This window comes from Gastrolobium bilobum, unplaced genomic scaffold, assembly GCF_033153095.1.
Source record: "Gastrolobium bilobum isolate Gb01-03AN ecotype WA unplaced genomic scaffold, APGP_CSIRO_Gbil_v1 utg4067, whole genome shotgun sequence".
Lineage (NCBI taxonomy): Eukaryota > Viridiplantae > Streptophyta > Magnoliopsida > Fabales > Fabaceae > Gastrolobium > Gastrolobium bilobum.
This window is the reverse complement of record NW_026896031.1, coordinates 92,045-114,183: the sequence shown is the minus strand read 5'-3', so window position 1 is coordinate 114,183 and position 22,139 is coordinate 92,045. Positions and strand designations below refer to the sequence as shown.

Here is a 22,139-nt window from a genome sequence, read left to right as displayed (position 1 = left end):
TGACCCAAAGCGAAACGGGTTTTAAAAAAATGCCCTTTATCAAGGATAGGTTTACCAAATGAGTGAATAATCTTCTGGATGAAAGTAGTATCATAACATTATACCAGAAAGATAAAACTGTATTCCAAAAAAGTCAAGATAGATCAACATAATTTCCACCATCCATCCACTTCAGTGTAGGCAAAACTTTGACAAGAAATGGCCTGAAGTGTTCATCAGCAACTGTATTCCCTGTATGTTTAACTCTGTCAAGTTTAAGCTTTCAAATATCAAGAAAGCTTCCCAAAAATTTGTGGCACTGATGCTGCCGGTAAGGATTTCAAAATGGTCCCAGGCAAATTCTTCAGTATGAAAGAAAGGAGAAGACCATAGGTATTTTGTTGTGTCAATAGAATGACAGCCTAACTAATTGTATGGTATATTCAACACTTAAAAGTGACTTGAGCAATCTGAGGGGACCCAGAGCAGTAAAATTACCAAATCTATTATGAATCATTTAAGCAAGATAGAAGTTGCATGGCCTCCAACACTGTCAAAATATTCATTATGACTTATGAGACACTTCCTTTCCATTTTTAGATTCAACGTCAAAAGCTAAACTTGCCAAAAGTCAGGGCAAGTTTTAGTCAGTGTGTTTCGTTTTCAGTTAAACCCCTATCAATTAACCACATTTTTATTCATGTTTTCCAGTTTCTGTTTTTCATTTAAAACAGAGAGTTAAACACGCTCATTTGAGAGCAGAAACAAAAATGAAAGGTACAGTTGTTCACATCAGTATCAACAACATTGAAAGGGGTATGGAATCATGCTTTGGCATATATTTAATACCAAAAAGAGTAAATTACCTGCTGAAGTAATATCAAACTACGCTCATCCTTAAAGTATAGAGAATGTATTGGATCCTTGAAGTATGAAATTTTCTTTTGTCATGTAGAGATGATAACAAATGAAGAGCAGTCAAAAGTCTTGCAAGAGTAAGCTTTCCAATTTTGGTACAAAAAGAAACAAGGCACAACATTATATAGAAATAAAACGGGGAACATGGGAAAAGAACTAATCAGGTAGCATTTCAAACCATAAAGTCATCTATTTATTAACAAATCAACCTTACCATTCATACCCTGACCCAAAAATGAACTAATAAAATTAGTTAATAAAGATTCACTTCAAGGAAATAAAATCTTAAAGAATGGTGTTGATTTGACCCAAAAAAGAAAAAGAAAAACACTGAATGAAAACCAAAAAAAGATTGCCACTACTTCAATGAAGGATAGTAAAAACAGACCTACAAACTTCCCTACACTGTCGAAATATCTCTCTCTCTCTCACACTCAAATGATAAAAGCCATTGCATCATAAGTGATGACCCTTCAAGATCTTAGGAAATGGGCAGGTTCATATTTTGATAGAACATGGAATGTGACCATGTCAAGCACCAGAAAGGGTCCTTTTTAAAATACATGCAATGATATATATTGGGTTGTTTGTCTCCATCAGAATCTAGTAGAGTGCTTCAAAGGTAGCAGCCAATTGATTATTGACAAAAACAGTATTTGTCAAATACCAGAAGTACACATCTAAGGCTCGCATGAAAAAACATAAGGCTGGTAGATGGCAATGTTGTTATAGAACATAACTCAAGAATAAAACAAATATGATTGGACAAATCAATCTTGTTTATAACATTTGGTGAGCAAGATGCATGAAAAAACAATACATTATTCCTAGCATTGCAATTTCATCCTTTTTCACAAACACATGCGCACTAATGAAAAACAGTTTATGGTAGATTCACAAGTTCTGAAACATAATTTTTTTTTGGAGATATTCCAATTTGTTCATCGCTTCGTGATTAGTCCGATTCGGGGCGGATCCCGGGATTAAGACTTTAAATTCCTCCCAAAAACAGTACTGGAGAGGATCGAACGCATGCTCTCATCCTCAACTGCTCAATTTTCCAGCGCCAATTGAGCTACCATTGTCTGGTTCTGAAACATAGATTTAAGTCTACTTAACTCAGGTAATTAAATGAGTGCAAACGTGTAGAAAAAGCGACGATTGTGCTATCCAGAGTAATTACTAAGATTAGCCACTGTCACTTCCTCTCCTCTACTCTCCCCACGGCTTGTCACTCTTTTATTTTATTTAAGGCCCAGGACCCATTTGGGCTAAACAGAGGGACTGATAAACATGAATTTATTTTATTTATTTTTTAAATTGACGTATAAGAAAAGAATGTTCCTTGCATTTTAACCTTTAAAATGAGAGATTTTTCTTTTCTTTTTTCCAGCAATAGGAGACTCATATTCCCATAAAAAAGAAAGTGCATAAAGGAGTAATGTTCATATAAATTTGTTTCCAGGCAATGTTTACAACATAGCATGCTTTTTAAATAATTTAAATTCTCGTTATTGATTAGTTCATTCATTGCGAGACTACATTTTCAACTACTAATACATTCATTGATTCTTTATTAAACACATTACATATTTATGAATATAAAATGAAAATGCGTTTTTTTCAGCCATATATAAAATGCTTTTTCCCTGATAAGTTGTCAACTACATATCCAAATCTCATGTCCCATGTTGCGGACAAATGGAGCAGATAGCTCAAATATAAATTATAATAATACAATACGATACATAAATGGTCTGAAACACCAGCTAACTGATAAAAATTATCAACTTGCTTTGAATCATATCACTGTCTATATTCTACTTTCCTTACTGTCACTGAGCGACACCCAACAAAGAAAAAATGTTGGAATCCTCAAGGTTTCCTAACCCTAATAAATGTCTGCTCCAGCTTGGATATTTTCTTCCGTTGTAATCATTTAATACTTGAAGCCTCAAAACAACTCACAATACAATTATTTGTCAGATACCATTTCTACATTATATTGCTGTTTGTTCATCTCCACACTCATTTCCGGTATGTCTCCGTTAGGCACAGAAGATAGTTCTGTAGCAACAATCCCAAGATTGTTCTCTCTGGAATGCAATTCTGTTGACTTCCCGTTTTCAAAAATCCCTTCGCTATTCGGAGCTAAAGAACCCTCACCAGCCAATGTTTCTTTCTCGTGATAATCAACCGATATTCCATTCTCAAAATTCTTCATGGCTTCTGAAGTGAATGCTTCGGATTTCATTTCCTGGACGCAGGACTCATCATTAACACTTGCATGTGATTCTACCTCATGATTGATATTTGCCCCGGTGCCCAAGTTTTCAGCATGAATATGGCCCATCTTACCTCTAGAGAGTTTCCTTTTTGAAGATTTCCTTTTAAATCGTGCTTTCTTAGGCTTTGGGGTATTTGAAGTCTCATCAGGAAGGGCAGCAGATTCTATTGCCCTTTTTCTGCATGGAATGACTGTCAACTGTGATTGACCAAACTGGTTTTGGGAAGAATGAGATGCACTTGACTGGATAGCTAATAAAGCAGTTCTAGCAGCTTTTATCTCTGCTTCTTTCTTTGTTTTTGCTGCTCCCCCAATATAGAGAATCCCCCCAATGTCAACTGTACATGTAAATACTGATGCTCGACCTGGTGTTTCATCCCTTTTGCACTGATACATAGGCATTGCATAATTCATCTTCTGTGCATATTCCTGAAGTAAATTCTTGCATAATCCAGTTTCATGCTGAAAGAAACACCATGAACATGGTCAGAGGAAGCAAATACAAATATCTCATACAGCCGTAAAAGACAAGAATGCAGAACACAGAGTCTTTAGACACTCTAGAGACAATACAATAAAGAAAACTTTAGATAAATTGAGCAACAAAGTCATAAGCTATTAAAGCATTAGATCAGATAACAACACATATTTCAAGAATTGGATAAGAAGGCAGGTGAAAAAGCAATCTAGAAAGAGTAATGCTACAAATTCAAAAAAATTAGCCAGAATCTTGACAATAATACAGATAGATTCATAGGTAGTTTGTTGGATAAGATAAAGGGGCAGCCACCAATTATCCATCCAAGAGTAAATAAACAATCAACACGCTCAGTACAATATTATGGCAAAAAAAATTGTGGCTATCTAGCATTTTCCATGTACGAAATGCAACAATTATATTTCTGCTCATAGTCATACTGGACAACAACAAAGTGGTGGTGATAGGCATGCAGTATAGATGGTCAACATAAGTTAAGCAAAAACAAGAGAAAAGCATTATGGTCTTGGGTCTCAATCAATTACCCTTCTCTTTCATTCCATTGTACGTAATTTTTACATGGTCTATAGGGTGATTCATGCATGAGTAGGAAAGAATAATATGACTTCAACTACAGGGGTACAGAAATAAAAATGGTATTTTCCTTTCCTAAAATCCACATATTCCAAGAAGAATTTATTTCTCACAGTAGAGAGAGCTATAAAGTACAGCATTATATACAAAAAATAAAAAAATAAGCAGAAATATTTATCAGAAGGACATTTAGGAGAAATCTCTTTTAGATAATAGAAGAAATTCTATATATAAGGAGCAGAAGGGTACAAAGGCAGAAGGACATAAGGCGTCCTCTTAATGAAAAAATATAAATAAATAAAAAATAAGAAACAAAGATCAATTACATCAACAAGGCAATGTCCACCAATCCTGCTGCATACCATGAAAAGTAACCATTGGCTAATCACCATAAAGATGGCAAGAAGATAACCATTCATGAAAGTAGAAAACGCAGGAATTTGTCCAAAAAGAAAACTCCAAATATACCAATGAGATGAAGCAATGTAAAAATAATCAACTATTCTACTCAGACATTGCAATTACCGCTGAGAACAAAAGTTTATACTTTAAATATGGTAAAGACTACTTAATACTTACAACAGGTTGAGTGATGGATTGATTAACTTCACCAGATTTGACCAACTCAACCAAAGCAACTTCTGCAGCTGACTGCTCTGCTGCTTTACGGTTGAAAAATCCAGTCAAAGAATCATACCGAACATTGTTCACTATCACTGTTGACCTGAAACAAGGTTCATGGGAAGGTCCTTCCTTGATAGTTTCATAGACAGGTGTTGAAACTCCCGCCTTCTGAGCATACTCTTGCAAACGGCTCTTGAACACATAACAATTTGAAACACCTGACATGCATATCCAAAAAGCATGTAAATAATTAGCATAAATCAAGATCTCTAACTATACAAGTAGCATCACAAATAAGCCAGGATTAATCTACCTTTCATTTATCTACTAATCAATGTCCAGAATAAAGAGATCAAATTGCTATATGCCCTATGAAAGTTGGAATTTTTTAGTAAGCAAACAATTGACACCTTAGATGAAACCAAATTGGTAAACTTTTCCGTTCTAAAATCCTCTTCCTAGGAGTCCTAAAATACATCTCTATTCAAGTTACATTTTTTATTTATTTATCTACTCATTCAAAACAATCAAAGAAAAATTCAGCAAAAGCTAACAAAAGTAACTCTTTACTTTTGTCAAATCCCCAAAAGCTAACAAAAAAAAAATTCAGAGTGGGTCATTCAAGATTCATCTCAAAAAAATAAAAATAAATACTCCAATCAACTAAATAAACCATCTATATCAAACAGAACAGATATTTAAAGATAATAAAAAATAAAAACAGAGAAGCAACTGCTAAGAGAATTGTGAGAAGATTTAGGTTGAATTATTTAATTTGATAGAAAAATGGAAAAATAGAAAGAGTACCTTGGAAGTCTTCGTTAGTGGGCATAGCCCCGACAGTGACAGTTCCAGAAGGATCGAATTGGAGAGTAGTTACAACCTAATTGGTGTGCAAGGATAATATGCAGACAGAGAGAGTGTGTGCGCGTGTGTGTCTCTCTGTGTGTTTGGTTCACAAGTATGTGAAGTGAGAAGAAGGAGAAGAGAAAGTTGGTGTGTACTGACTGTACTGTAGTGTACGATACAGTGCCGCCAATGCCTGTATTTGCGCCGTTCTGATTCTATTAAAGTGAGTGGAACGCGTTTCTTTTTTCATGTGCATAGTAGCCAATAAAACCTCATCAATCAAACCCGTTCGATCCAATGCCTCATTACTTGATTTGGTCTTTACCTTGATCGGACGGTGGATACTCCATCCTATAGAATTATGAGTAAATAGATGCACACATCTCTCTCTTCTCAACCCTAACCCGTAACAAAAATAAATCTAAATGAGTGAATAAATTTACCCAATATATTTAATTACAGAGTTATTAAAATTTAATGAAATAAAAAGTGACAATAAATTCAAAGGAGTAGTAATAAACGCTCCCAGATTTATTTTTATTTTTTTTAAAAGAATTTGATTTTTATGTAGCTGCGGCAGATATTTGCTTTCTGTCACATTGATAAAAAAAAATAAGGCCCATTTTATTTTTTGATAAATAATTTTACCTTTTTTAAAATATCTTGTTAATATTTTTAGTATTTAAGGAGATCGTATCAAATAAAAAAATTTAAGGGTTTAATGTCTCTGTTTTTATCGTAAAAAAAAAAATTCTGTCACATTCACATAAAAATGAGTTGATCCCATTAATTCTATCTATTTCTTTCCTTTATAATGGAATCCATTTACTTTTATACGTGAATGTGGTAGATAAACTTTTTATGTGTCTAAAATAAAAATATTAAACCATATGATTAATATCTTAAAGAATATGAAAATATTTAATACTTTATTTTGTTAGTGACTAGTATGATTGATTGTGAAGAATTAGGATTAATTTTATCATTATTATTATTAGTTTGAAAGAGTAATATTCATGAATAAAATTAAAGCCTATTGATTATTTTAAATGATTTAATTTTTATTCAGCATTAATTGTAGTCTTTTTATTACATGTAACTACAAAATTCTGTTATATACTAACTTTTTGGAAATACGGGTAAATTATAAATTTTGTTAATTCTCATAAATTTTTTTATTATCATATGGAATGACATTATTGAAATAATTTACCTATAAATAACATTTACTTAAAGATTTACTTCTTTGAATGGTTTTATAATATATTTAACATGAAGAATATTTTAAGATTAAAATATATTGAATCTAATATTTTTCTATTGCCATTATAAAGGATATTTATGGTATCAATTATAATGTATTATCGTATTATTAAAAAAGTGTGATTTTAACAACTAATTAAAATTTTATTTTTAGTGATTTATCGAGATATAATTAAGTGATATAGTAGATCAAAATTACTGTATGGTCATATAACTTGTGAGTATATAAAAAAGGCAAGATGTGAATGAAATCTCTCACATTTTATTTTAATATGAAAAATCTCAGTGATAAATAAACATATTAATAGCCATAATTTTAATAATTAAAAAAGAGAAGGGAAAAGAACTATTTTAATTGATGATAGTTCATTTATTAATAAATGATTAAAATTTTTCATATGTTAAAATAAATATGAGAGGATTCTGTTTCTGTGTATATGTTAAAATAATACAAAAAAAAATTTCATTAAATGCAATTAAAGTTAGCTTGTAGTTGCATTTTTTGTTGGTACTTGGTACAAATGTCAAATTTAGTAGTTTAGAATGGATTTGTGGGTTACTGACTTGTCTCACAAGATCGCATTCAGTGTTCAACCGAAGCTATAAAAGTCCTTTTCTGTTGAAAGTATTGCTGGCTGATTTTGTAAGGCAAAACTAACTAAAACCTTTCTTTTATATATATATACTCATGGAATGAATAAAATGGAACCCTAAATTTTTTTAGATGTTGTGCATATTAAAATATGGGTCTATGATTTTTATTTTTATTTTTATTTTTGGTAACGAATATGCATAATTATGAGTTTTGTTAGAGAATGGAGAGTGATCCCAAAATTTGTTTCTGGCACATACTAGAACAATGACCTGATGTAAAATGTTCGTGACCAATGGTTAGGAGAAAACCTAGCTAGTAATGATATTATGCGGACCTTGCAACATGGAGTTGAGGAATAAAGGTAATAAAGGTAGGTTGTACAGGGTAGTCCATTCACTCCATTGTTGGTATATCCGGTGCCAAAGCCTGCAACCTAAAAAATTCTGTAAAAGTTTATCTTTGTATTCAGGCACAATGACCACTGAGGTAGGAAGGCACTCTTCAAATCGTATAGAGCATGCTGCCAAAATAAATAATATGGGCAAAATGAGTTGAGCTAAAATTTAGTTAACATGAAAATCAGACATTTTCTGGTCTTGTCTTGCAATTAGAAGCTCAATGAGCTGTGCTGACCTTTAATATATCTAATATATATAATTTTGTTTTTTATATATTATAGATACACATATATGTATATTCTTGCTTGGTGCATCTTTCAGAGCAAAGATTAGAAAACTTTGAATCAAAACATTCAACTGCAACAGAACACAACTTCTGAACCTCAACACCAGATGAAAGCCTGCTCACAATTCCACGTGTCATCCAGGAACATTCTTGATCCATTGGCCCCACTTCGTTCTTCAGTAATTTGAGAGCAGTTTGTACAATCTTATGTACTTCCTTATATATTTGTGTTCCTATGAGAATTCTGAGAGCCAAGGATATTCGCAAAGAGAGTACATCAACTCTTCTGGCTTCTTTGGCAGCCAATAACTGCTTTCGCCATGTCCTGTAAAATCTAAGTATCCAATCAAATTGACAAAGTCTCATTTCCTAACGAAGAATTGGATAAATGCAAAAGGTGAAAAGTATATCTCATTTTAAAGGATATAAAATTATATTATTTTTATTTATCAAAAAAAAAAATTATATCAGTTTAAATGAGAAAAAGAGATAGGTCATAGAGAAAAAGAGTGAACAAAAAAAATAAAGGAATGCGTCTCATCTTTTTGTAAGTGTGAAATGACACAAGTTGTGTCACCAAGCCACCAAGAGAGTTGTGAGCATAATTACAGTATGCTAAACATCAGTTAATAGTACTAAGGCTAATTACTTGGCTTGCTAATTTCTCAAAATAAGCCAGCAAACGTTCTTATCTACCTCTATATAACATTCAGATTCATTATATGGTCCCAAAAAGCACATGCCACATGCGCAATAATTGTTCCCATTCATATATTCTTAGTTTGAACTTTGAATGGAAGACAACTTTCAGCACAGATTATGTCTAGAAGCTCTCTGCGAGTAAAGGAATGAAGCATATTCTGGGCATCTTTTGACTGCTGAGCAATCTCATGGACTAGTCTTTGTTTGTCTAGCAAATTCAGCATGCCACATTTTGCAAGGTCAAAAAGCAAAGCTGTATTGAAATATGAACAACATTCTTAGTTTTAACTTCATAACTACAATATTTCCAAGTGCTGATAATTAAAGTTCAACATGACTAATTGGAAATTACTAACAAATTTACGAAAGTTGTGGGGTGCCTATGGTGATTTGATCACCATAGATCATTAGAATTGGACCCCCTTTTAGCACTTTATAGTGTGATGTGAGAACTAGTTGCTGCTGATGAGAAAAACAATGGAGGGGGTTCTCACAAATTCGTGATTTTTATTTATTTTTATTTTTTTTGTAATAAAATTCGTGATTTGTTATACAGGTGCTTGCATTTTATTAAAAACCTAAGCCACTGATTTTTACATTAACGATTATCAGCTATGCACTTTGCTGCATAAAGTGATTCTGCACTTTAGAGAATCTGAGAACATATTTATTTATTATATCTCAAAATATTTATATCCAAACCAAACACCCTCGACACAAATGGTAAGGAGTCTGTCCCTTTTAACTAGAGATTTTGAGTTCGAACTGTGGGAATGAAAAAAATAATTTGGGAGAGCTGCTCCTTTAATAGGGTCTGATAAGTGCTCGAACCGGATGTAGTCTGAAGGATGTACCGGTTGGAAACTAATATAAATATATATATATATATATATATATATATATAAAAGATGCATTAATTTATGAGAACTTTCATCTTAAAAGAAATGATGACAACAGAATCTATGGGTCAGAAAAGATATACTAGTAATTATGCTTAGTTTTACATATACTTAGTCAAACTAAGCATTATTTTTAAATTGTAATTCAAAAACAACAAGCTTAAGAATAACAGCAGCACGTTAAATATTCAAGCCCCTGATATATGTTGCCCTGACTATCAAGAAATAGAAGATTCTCAATTACATGAACATTAAACCATCCAATTCCCATGTACATTGTTTTATTGCAAATATATATGGATAAACATGCTTCCTTTTTTTCCCCAAAAATTTTTCTTTATGAGTAGGGTACCGAAACATCTGGTAGGGTGGTAGGTAGGAGTAAATCTCTGCCTTTTAGAAGTGAAGGAAGTTCCATAAGACCAATACTCGCAGAAAAGGATAGCAGAATAGCAAAATGAGGTTTAAGTCAAAAGATTGAAACTTACGACAAAAGAAACTTATAAGATAATTTTACCTTATATAACAAAAGAAACCCTTAACCTTTATATAATTATAAATGGGGAAGAATATACTTATCACCAAAAAAGTTTACCACATTTACAATCAACCTAATTTCCGTTGATTTCTGTCAATCTAACAGTTATAATTTATTGAATTTATTAAAAATTAATAAATAGCTAATAAATGCGATCCAATAAATTATAACAATTAGATTGATGGAAATCAACGGAGATTAGGTTGGTTGTAAAAGTGGTAAACTTTTTGGTGGTAAGTATATACTGCTCCATTATAAATAGTTTGTTTTATTTCATTTTATTTTCTTAATATTTTGGTTGCCCCCATACTGCATGAAACAGCCACTCGTTAAGCGCCTCGCAATTGAGATGTCCTTTTATTTGGATTGGGGAGGAAAGCGATTCAATGCAGCTATCCTTTTTCGGACTCCGTTGGACTTAGCTCACATAAACACATGCCATCCATTTTTACTTTGGATGCTCTATTTTTGGGCCCTTATAAGCCCAGTTTTGAATGGGCTCTCTAACTTACCTCAAACACAATTTCGGGACCTGGGCCTGAAAAGAACTAATTTGTCGTTAGAACTTGCAGCAATAGACTTCCCGGGCTTGAAATCTGTAGATAGGCCTGTTCAAAATATCCAAGTTATCCAAACCCAACAGGAACTAAACCGTTCCATAATTTAAAAAATCGGTTTTTTATTTATTTAATTTCGGGGGTAGGCGTATTAATTAACTGTCGCGTTAAACAAAAATAAATAAATAAAGAAATAAAAATATTACGAGTAAAATAAACAAGCTTTTATATTAAATTAGTAAACAAAATATTTAAAAAAAAATTCAAGACCAACGTCAATCATTTAGTTAAAAAAAATTAAAAGTTTGCATTTATTGTAAGGCTTTAATGTTTCTACTAGATAAGTTGTCTACATTCGATTATTAGCTGCCAAAACGATATCGTTTTAGGTTAAAAAATTAAAAATTTAGAATAAAAAAATTATTTTAACCCTAAAATAAATTATAATTACAAAAATATCTTGTCTTTCGCCTTAAAATAACATTATTTTAGACTCAATGTAGATAAGTTATATATATTGACCGCGGAAAAAGTGAATCCATAAAACATAAAATTTAGTAAGTGTTTGTAGTGATGTATTTGAATAAAAATATAATATAATATATGTAATTTCTTTTACTTCGCATAATCAAACTTTAAAAGAAAGATAAAATGATTAAAAAACAATATATGTAATTTTTACTAAAAAAATTTACTGAAATTTTATTCAATGTATTAAAGTCAGACTTAGATTAATCGCAACTGGAAATAATTAGGGGTATCATGAATTTAACTTTTTGTTAAGATAAGCTTTGAAAATATAATTGCTGAATGAAACATTAATGATTAAGATTATCGTAAAATATAAGGGTTTGCTTTTTCTGCAGTTACTGCAGATAAGTTATCTGAAGTAAGCCAATACGCAGTGGCGTAGCCACTCCTATGCCAGCAGGTAGGGGTGTAAATGGGCTGGGCTGGGCTGGGCTTTGGCCATCCTGGCCCAAGCCTACGTCAAAAAAAATTTAGCCTATCTGGCCTACTGGCCTATTAAAGGCTTTATTTGTAGGCCAAGCCCGCCCATTTTCAAAAATAAGAAAGCCTGACATGGCCTACAGGCCTTGTAGGCCTCCCACTATATATACTAAGCAAAAAAAATAATTGTATAGAGCAAAGAAAGTTCCATTCATGCATGCACTAGTACTTCTCATAAGAAAAAAATGACAAACAAGAAAGAGAGAGTCAACATAATACCTCAGCTCTAGAATGTATATCATAGAGGAATAGAGTCAAAGAAATGGGAAAAATAAGAAAAATACAATTACTAGATGTCTACAAGAGAATGTCATTCATCTAAAAATCTTTAAACCACCATCAAGACAAGGGAAAGAAGAGTATTATTGAAAGATCTTCATCAGTAACATCATAATCCAGCAAGGTACCCATTGTTCCATGGTATTAAGTTGCAACAACATGTAAAATTTGGAGACATTAGACAAGTTTTCCTTTCATAAAATAAAATAGCACAAAAAGTAAGAGATATTGGTATTTGGCACTTTGTGTCTTTGCCACATAAAATAAATATTATTTTATTATTTTATTTTAATAAATTAAATAGGCCAGCCTACAAGGCTGTAGGCCGGGCTTGACAAAATTGGCCTATGGCCTATTTATTAAAAAAGCTATTTTATAAGCCTAAGCCTACTCTACTTTTCTGAAAGGCTGGGCCTGGGCTGGGCTCAATGTAGGCCGGGCCGTAGGCTGGGCTGGGCCAGCCTGGCCCATTTACACCCCTACCAGCAGGTGCCTTGGCACCTGCTTGGTTTTAAAAAAATTTACTTGTTATATATAAATATATAATTAATTATAATTAACTAAGATTAAATTTGTAATTTGGCACCACCTAAATAAATATAATTATATTTATGTTTTCAATCAGAAAAATAAAACCCAATACCCAAACCCTTTTACCTAACCCATCAATTAAATTTACTTTTAAAGCCTTAATTTATGACTTACAATTGCAATCATAATAAAGACTCAAATTATTCTCAAAGAGGAGATGCTACTTACTTAAAATAATTCGTAGTGAAGGCTCAAATTACTCTCAAAGAGGAGATGCTACTGCAGCTTATAAGATGATCACTTTCTTTAAATTTATCTTTAATTTATTTTTGATGAAAGAGATAATAAGCATCACTGAAATTCTTTTCCAAGCATTACAACAAAAATCTCAAGATATTTTAAATGATATACAATTAGTTTCAAGTACAAAGTAACTTAATCAAGAATTACGAGATTCTATCCTTGAAGATTTTGTCAGTTTAAAATAGCGTCGTTTACAATTTTAGGTATGCATTTTTTATTAAATTTTAAATTATTTATTAAATGTTATTAAGCATGTATTTATTATATTTGTGTGTTTTTATATCTTTAGGACAATGCTTGGTCCATTACTTATTGGGATAGGTTATTCTACCTACCATTTTTTCTGCCTACCATTGCTTATCACTCTTCAATACCATTTGATCAGAATCTCAATTACATTTATTATTTATTTCTCTTATTAAGATTATGATCTAACGATGTTGGAGAGTGATAGACAAAGGTAGACGAAAAAATGGTAGATAAAATAACCTATCCCCTACTTATTATGCTGTGAGAGGAAAGTGAAATTCTTATGTTTGAAATGCTTATCGAAAATGTTAGTGCCTTTTTATATGTTTGCTTTGATATATAATCATTGACAATTGTTCATTTGAATTTTCAATGTTACGTGATATTATTTAATACATAATTTAGATAACTATGTTAGAATTTATAGTAAATTTTTTTCCTAATTAGTTTGTGTAATTATAATAAAAATTTTAATAATTTAATATGTCAAAAAAATTTGGCACCACCTAAAAATTTGGTGTGGCTCCGGCACTGCCAATACGACGTCGTTTTGGGACGGAAATCATGGTGTTTTTGTAATTTTAATTTATTTTAGGGTTATAATAGTCTTTATATTTAAAATTTTTTAAGATTTCAATACCAAAACGACGTCGTTTTGGAAATAAATGCAGATAACTTCTCTGCATTAACTGCGAAAACATTTTTCCCAAAATATAAACACATAATGATTGAGTTATAAAATTGTTAGTGTTTTTTTTTTATCAACCAACAATTATAATCTTGCATTTTACTCTTTAAAGTACACGATAAATTCAGGTATTATATAACACCAATCCACAATTGAAAAATATATCTAAAAAATCCAAAATTAAAATAAACCATACGAAATATTTATATTAAAAGATAAATTTTATATATATACAGGTGGGGGGGACGGGGGACGCAGACGATTTTTATCTATGTACACTGTTAATAATTATTTTAAAAAATATTATTTATAAAAAAACTATTACATGATTAATTAATAATTTTGTCATGAATAATGACCCGGTCGACCCGGAACCTATTGAACTGGTCATCGGACCAGTTCGGGTCAAGCATTTGACCGGCGGTTATGTATCAGACCCACTCAAATCTGGTTACCCAATTAGGTTATGCATTTAAAAAAAATCAAAATTGTTTCATTTTGTCAAACAAAAATGTAGAACTCATTTTAAAAACTTTTGTAATTTTATTTGCTTGTATACTATTCTATAATGACCTCAAATTTTAGCTTTTAATATTGAAGCAATTTGCGAAATAATAAATTAAGAGAATGTGAAATATGTCATTTCAATGTAGATAAATTTAAAAAATATGAATTTAATGTCATTGAGAGGTGTATTTATGGAGATTCTGAGTTATAACTTAAATTGACATAGTCATAGCGTGCATTTTTATTTATTTATGCCTCATGTTTTTTATCTTATTTAGTGAATATTGTTTAATTCATTTTAGATATGGAGAATATAATTAAATTTATATGTTCATATTTATATATTTTTATATTTTTATATATTGGACCATTCATATTTATATATATTTATATATTTTTATATATTCGGGTCAACCGATCTGACTAGTGAGTCAATAATCCAGTATCCTGACTGGGTCGATGCCCGAGTCGAGTTTAATAACACTGGATATAAAAAAAAGAGTTTTTCGTTATAAGAGCTTTTCCCAAAACCTGTTTATCCTAATTTATACTTGTAAGTAGCTTCTAGCTTAAAAATAAGAGGATTAGTCTTATTCTTTTCTTCCGATAATAAAATTCAATGCACCCATTGTTAGAAAAGGACATAACGACCGTACTTCGATTAGCGACCGACTCCTGCCTTACCCAAGCCCTGAGGGGACAAGGGGTACGATTTCAGCTACCTATCAGGCGTAACTAGAGCCGGCAAAACGGGCTCGACTCGGCGGGCCAACCCGCCCAACTCGCCAAACGGGGCGGGACGGCTGAGTTTTTCAACCCATCTCAAAAGCGGGGCGGGGCAGGGCAGGGCAGGGCGAGCTCATTTTTTGGCGGGTTGATGGCGGGCATAGGCGGGTCAGTGTAAAATAGGCTCGGGCTGGCGGGCCAACCCTCCAAACAGGGCTGGGCGGGCTGAGTTTTTCAGCCCACTTTCAAAAGCGGGACGTGACGGGCTGACTCATTTTTTGGCAGGTTGATGGCGGGGCGGGACGGGACGCCCACTTTGTCACCTTTATGCGTAACCGCCTAAGTAGTTGCCGTCCTCCTTACGTGGCATTGCATGGGGTGCCACCTGGTAGGCTGGTACCGTTTTGACTTTTGTGTACTCTTGAATTGATTATTGGATTTATTAGCTTATTCGAGTCTGAGATTGACTGTTCAATACTTAATACTTTTTCAACTGTACTTATTTAGAAAAAAAATTATTATTTTGTTATTCGTCTATCTTTGCACCAATGATATTAAAATATATCCAGAGCTGTGATTCACTTATTTCTCAAACAAATATTTAGATTTTATCATTTAGATTTAATCTCTTATCATTAATTTATTTTTTTAATGGTTCGAGATCTCTCTATTAATAAAAAAGAAAATATAATACACTTTATATTAATAAATAAAAAAACTTCGAAATATAATATTAACAATAATAATAAAATTATTATTTTTAAAAATATTTGAATACATATTGTTCAATGAAAACTGTATTTTGTAATACTTAATCAGTTTATTGAATTTGAAATATATAAAAAAATTCTAAAACATTACTTTGATATTATGAACATTCATTATTTTTATGTTCCTATTAAAAAAATCCACTTGTTGCTTATAAATTTTGATAATATAATTTTGATTATTTAGAGTGTATAATCTCTCAAGTTTTTTATTTAAAAAAAAATATGGATATAGTATTAAAAATAGATCTGGCATATTTAAAAATTATTTTTAAAACAATTAAAAGACATCAAATTAAATAATTTCATAGAATAATTTTTAAATCATAAGTATAGATCCCAATCAAAATCTCACTAAAATTCTATTTTATTACTTTATTAGCAATATTTTTATGTTTAAATTTAATAATTATATTATAAAAATTACAAATTTAATAATAATCAAAGTCAATAATCAAAATATCTCCTACAATCGATATTATATGCTTTTAATATTTGTCCACGTTAAACATAAAAATGTTCTATTCTCTCTCTTCATTGATGAAAAAATCTGTAGTTATAAAATGAAAATGAAATTAATATATAGCAGGATATTAGGTGTAAGTCTATAGAATTAAAGTAACTAAATTTTTTGTCACACACATAAATAAAAATTATTATCAATTTTAGTACTTATAGAAACAAAATATTTTTTCATTATTGCATGACTTTTTATTGTATAATTATAGTATAAAATTTACTGTTAACTGAAAGTTTCTATTATAAAAATCACATATCTATGAAATTTTATATTATTCCACAATTATTTATTGCGTCAATATATAGCAAGAAGAATGTGTTGGGGGTGTGCATTGGTGACTGAACATGTACTATATTTTTTACATGACTCGTCGTTGAATAATTATCCCAATAAATGTTACCTGCTTCATGATTAAGAAAGATTTTAGAATGAGATGAAGGGTTTTGCCTCTACATAAGTATATGAAAACCTTGTAAAGTGTTAGCTAAGAATAGGGGTGGCAATTTGTGGCACGACCCGCCAACCCGATCCGGACCCGACACGAAATTTTCGTGTATGGGTCAACCTGTTTAATAAATAGGTCGTGTTCGGGTTGGGAAAAAAATAATACGAAAAAATCGTGTCGGGTTACGGGTCAACCCGTGAACCCGCTTTGACCTGTGAAAGTTATTATACTCATTTTATTCTATGGTATAAAAGGCAAAAAATACCTAGAGTTTCAATTTAACTCCCCTCCAAGCTCCGGCGCAGCTCTCTGCCCCGCCTCTCTCTCAAATGTGATTTACTCCAGTCCTCTTTGGGTATTTTTAATTTGGTTGCTTCTTTTTTTCTTGTCCCAGTTGTTGGAGTTTCTTTTCTGTTTGGAAATGTTCATGGTCTTCTCAACTGCATTTCTCTATGAAGATGGCCCCTTGTTTTCTAGAAAAAGGCTGAGAGTGTCAGATCTTGGACATCAAGATATTGATTTACCTGCAGATGCAGGAATTTGCGGTGATATTTCCTTGTTCACGCAGCAAAATGTAGAAAGGTCTTATTCTTTGGACATTCATGAGATGCTGACTTGGTCTTTCTGTCTTGTTGCCAACTTTATTTGGTTTTAACATATTAATAAAATCTGTTATCATTGATAACTTGTTAAATTTTATCATTATCATGTTTACATCAAGATTCAATTGGTCTGTATCTTTTATGCTGTTTATTCCAATTAGTCCTCTGATTTTGACGTCAATTTCTAACATAGGATTCTTCTGTTCCATTTGTGACTTGTTAGTTTTGATCCACATGTTTCAGAATCACACATATATTCTATGTTAGCAAAAATAATTAATGATTATGATTGCTACTGCTGTAACTCACTCAAGTCCCCATTATTGATGGTAATTTTGAAACGATGCATATGGTGCAGTGTGGCGTGCCACACTTGGCTGTGAACTTGGAGTGGTTGGTGGGCTTGGAGGGTACATTGGTTGGTTGGGTCGGGTCGGGTCGTGTCGAGTCGTGTAAATACAAGTTGCACTCAAAATCGGGTTGTATCGTGTCAACCCGTTTATAAATGGGTCGTGTGCACGTTGAGTTTTATAACACGAATTGTTAATCGTGTCGTGTTCGGGTTGAGTCTATTCGTGTTCGTGTCAGACACAGGTCGACCCGAACCCGACCCAAGAACACGATTTGCCACCCCTAGCTAAGAAGGTTATGAGAATACTCTAAAATGAAGTTTGAGTGTGTGACTTCTTTTGAGATTAACTTTATGACCACTATTGTATGTGAGTTTGAATGTAAATTTCTAATTTAATCAGGAAAGCTTGACTATAGTAATCTGGTGAAATTTTTTCTTAACTAAGTATTATGGTTTTTAAGGGAATATTTTACATTTTAAATTTATTGTGTGTTTTCTCTCCATCTCTCTACCTCCGAGTTTTCTATTTCTTGCGATTTGGAGGAGACCGACCTCCAAGTCAAGTTGCAAAGCTCGTCATATATATTCTTGAAATATATGAAAATAATAATTACATAGTTATATTCTTGATCTTATTAAATATTATAAGCATTATTCTGGACGAACATTAATGAGTATTCTGCATATCACGTGTCCTCCTAGGGATCATTATATATATATATATATATATATATATATATATATATATATATATATAGGGTTAGGATCATTTTACACCAGTGTAAGTTACACTCCCAATCTTGTTCGTTGATTCCACTTATATCCAAGGGCTCTAATTTTTTAGTAATGTGAGCCATTGGATACAAGTGGATCAATGGTCAAGATTGAGTGTAAGACTTCTAACTCTTACACCGGTGTAAGAATATCATGTCCCATATATATATATATATATATAGCCTAAACTAGGAGTGTGCAAAATAACCAAAAAAATGAACCGAACCGAACCGCCCTTAAAATAATCAGTTTTTAAAAATCAGTTCATGAACCGAACCGGTTTTTAAAGAACCAGTCCATGAACCGAACCGAACAGAACCGTTTTCAAACCGAACCAAATTGATTTTTATAACTTTATTTTTTAAATTTTTAAATTTTTTTCTTTTCAAAAGAGGGTCGACCCGAACCGGTTTCGAACCGAACCAAACCACTTTCGGACCGAACCAGTTTTGAACCGAACCGAACCGCTTCTGAACCGAACCATTTAAACCAATTCGGTTCAGTTTTTCAAAAAATCCGATTCGGTTCGATCCATGTACATCCCTAGCCTAAACTATGCAGTTATGATGAACGTGTGTGGTTATGGTGATCGTGGGTGGTTATGGATATCCCAGTTTGAGGTTATGGTAGGACCCTAATATCATACTAATACGTGAGCCTCTTACCCGACTAAGTAATTAATCCGGGCGCGTGACCCCAGTTGAGTTAAGTATTGGAGGGATACTAACTAGGAACCCGGAACATTAAACCCCCTAGCTCGGAGTATGATTTCTTATCTGCTTCGAGTTGATGATATAAATTACCTTATCCACAAACTGTCTGACCTCTTTTTACTTTACATGTAACCTTATTAAATGCTTCTTGACTACTCATCTCACGCTTGCCAACTGTCCTCTTCTTATTGGTTTCGATTTCCTAAAGAGCGTGATTTGACAACTATCAATCATTTAGCTTCGAAATTCAAAACGTCAGTTGTCTCTCAAAATTCAAACGTCAGTTGTCCTTTGAGTTTCTCCTCATCTTTTGCATAACCTCTCTTATCACCCTTTCTTCCTTTCATTTGTCTTTCTTCTGGTACCATATCAGCTTTTCCTCATTTTTGTCCACTTTACATTTTCTTTACTCTCCTGTCGGTTTTCTCTACCAGCCTGCTTTTCTTGCTTGCTATCTTCGCCAAATTCTTCCCCAAGTAAGTTTACTATTTTTCTTGCTTTCTTTCTTTGTTCTTGCTCTTGTTTGTTATCATCTTCATTTGTTTCCTTTTTTGTATATTTATCTTTCTTGCCTTTATTACTTCTGTTTTTCTTCTTGTTACCATGAATCCTTTTGATATCTCTACTATCCCTTTAGAGGCTACTCATTTAGACTCACCTCTATCTTCTTTGCCTGAAAATGATTTCCTTTAACACCGTAATTTTTCTGCCTTTAGTGCTCCTACCTCTACTTTCCTGGGTTTCAGACGGATTAGGGTAATTTTACGCCCCCAACCATCCCCCCTTAACATATTAAATATTAATTCCTTTACTGAATTAGATTTTAATGGTGTCTTTCCGTTCAGGCACATGCCGAGGAATCGTCCCTACCGTTCGTTTCCCGCTTCTCGCTTTGCACTCCCTTCTACTGTGGCGGGCTTAGAATGGGTTGACGAAGAAGCTTTAGGTCTTCGTTCAACTTATGAAACTAATTCGAGTACTCTCCATGCCGCTTTACAATCAGTACCCCTATTTCATGACTCCATTATTACTTCTTTCCGGGTTGCTGTACCCGGAGAAAACGACGAGGTTTGTTCTCCCTCTGGGCAAGGTGGGAACTCTTTCTTTTTTTCTATAAATGTTTATTTTCTGAGCTCAAAATCAGATTACCTTTTATTGAGTTTCAAATGGACGTCTTGAATCATCTTGAAGTCGCCCCCTCTTAACTTCATCCTAACAGCTGGTGCTTTCTACACACCTTGGAAATAATTTGTCAAGTTTATGGATTTACTTACACTTCTCGAGTCTTCTTCTGTCTTTTTGCTGTGTTCCGAAATGCCATCGAAAAAGGAAGTACCCGATATAGTTGGGTTTCTTTGAAAGCTCGCCCGACTTTCGATGGTGCAGCATATATGAAGATAATTGGAAAAACTTCAAAGAGGAATACTTCAAAATTTTCATACCTGAAGCTCTTCCATCTACACCTTCTGCTTCTTCTTCTTCTTCTCAATCTGCACCTCCTTCTGCCTTCTTTTTAGATCCAGATGGAACTCCTCCCTGGTTCCCTCTGTCTTGGAACCAAAATCATTACACAACTTCAGCAAAAGCGTTTTTAACTAATTCAAAGAACCTCACTGACGAGGAATTTCGAACCTACACTTGGTTTAAAGACCTGGCTGCTCAATTAACCAAGCAAAATGCTTCTATTGTTCCTCGCTCCATTCTAGACTATAAAGATTCTTCTGACTGGATTGCAGAAAATTAAGTAAGTGACCTAACATTATTATCTCATGTTTTTATATCTTCAATATGCCTAACTCGCCTTTTTTTTTTATAGATAAATTCATGGATCCTTCATTTTTTGCTCGGATGAAGAAGAAACCAGCTCGGGCTGATGCTCCTTCTATTTCTGGCGACAAAGACCCTTCTCCTATTCCTTCTATTCCGTCTACCTCTGCTACGGGTTCTATTCCCAGAGATAGTGTTATGGATGAAGTAGAAACACAAGTGGATTCTGGCGAGCTCCGTCAAAGAAAATAGGTTAGGATTGAAGAACCTAGCCCTGATTCGAGCGCTGCTGATAGGACTTTAATGCCTCCGACTTCTGTAGTCGCTACTCCGTCTTCAGGTCCCTCTCTTTTAACTAAATTACAGCCCTGTTTTATTGCTGGACTCCGTGAGAAATGAGACAAGTTTTCCTTAGATCAACTTATTTCCAAGTTTACTGTTATCCGAGATAATGATCTCCGGGAAGCACATTATTTTGAAATGGTTCTCTTAGCTTTGGCTGAACGCTAGCAACTTCTCACCGATCTCAAGAACCTCAATGCCGAGAAGGAAAGACTTAATCAATGGGCTGAAGCTGTCGAGTTTGCAGCTAATGGTTTCCAAGTTAAACTTAAAGAAACTGAAAAAGCATTTGTTGTTGCTGAAGAAAAAGCCAAAAAGTCAAGTGACAATTTGGCAATTATTAAAAAAGTTAACTCAGACTTAACCCAAGAGCGTGATCGTTTGAAGAAAAACTGTGAAGATTCTGACTTTCGAGTAACCGAGTTAGAGCTAGAAGTAGACGGTTTGAAGAAGAACGTTTCTGGTTTACAACAGGCCGGAGATGAAATGGATTCTAAATACGCTGCTTATGGCCATGAAATTCATGGTTGGGTCTTAGACCAGGTTAGCTTCTTCAAACTGGAAACTCCTCTTCGGGACTTAGATAAAATTGAAAC

At 33.0% G+C, this 22,139-nt stretch overlaps 1 protein-coding gene across 1 annotated transcript; it reads right to left on the bottom strand.

Annotated features, from left to right (window-relative positions):
- Positions 1 to 2,517: 2,517 nt before the first annotated feature.
- Positions 2,518 to 5,922, bottom strand: LOC133297383 (double-stranded RNA-binding protein 1). Its single transcript, XM_061496508.1, has 3 exons — positions 5,688 to 5,922; positions 4,836 to 5,098; positions 2,518 to 3,646 (listed from the first exon to the last, which is right to left on the bottom strand). The coding sequence occupies exons 1-3, from the start codon at positions 5,710 to 5,712 to the stop codon at positions 2,873 to 2,875; spliced, it is 1,062 nt and encodes a 353-aa protein (XP_061352492.1). The 5' UTR covers positions 5,713 to 5,922; the 3' UTR covers positions 2,518 to 2,872.
- Between the last annotated feature and the right edge of the window lie 16,217 nt (positions 5,923 to 22,139).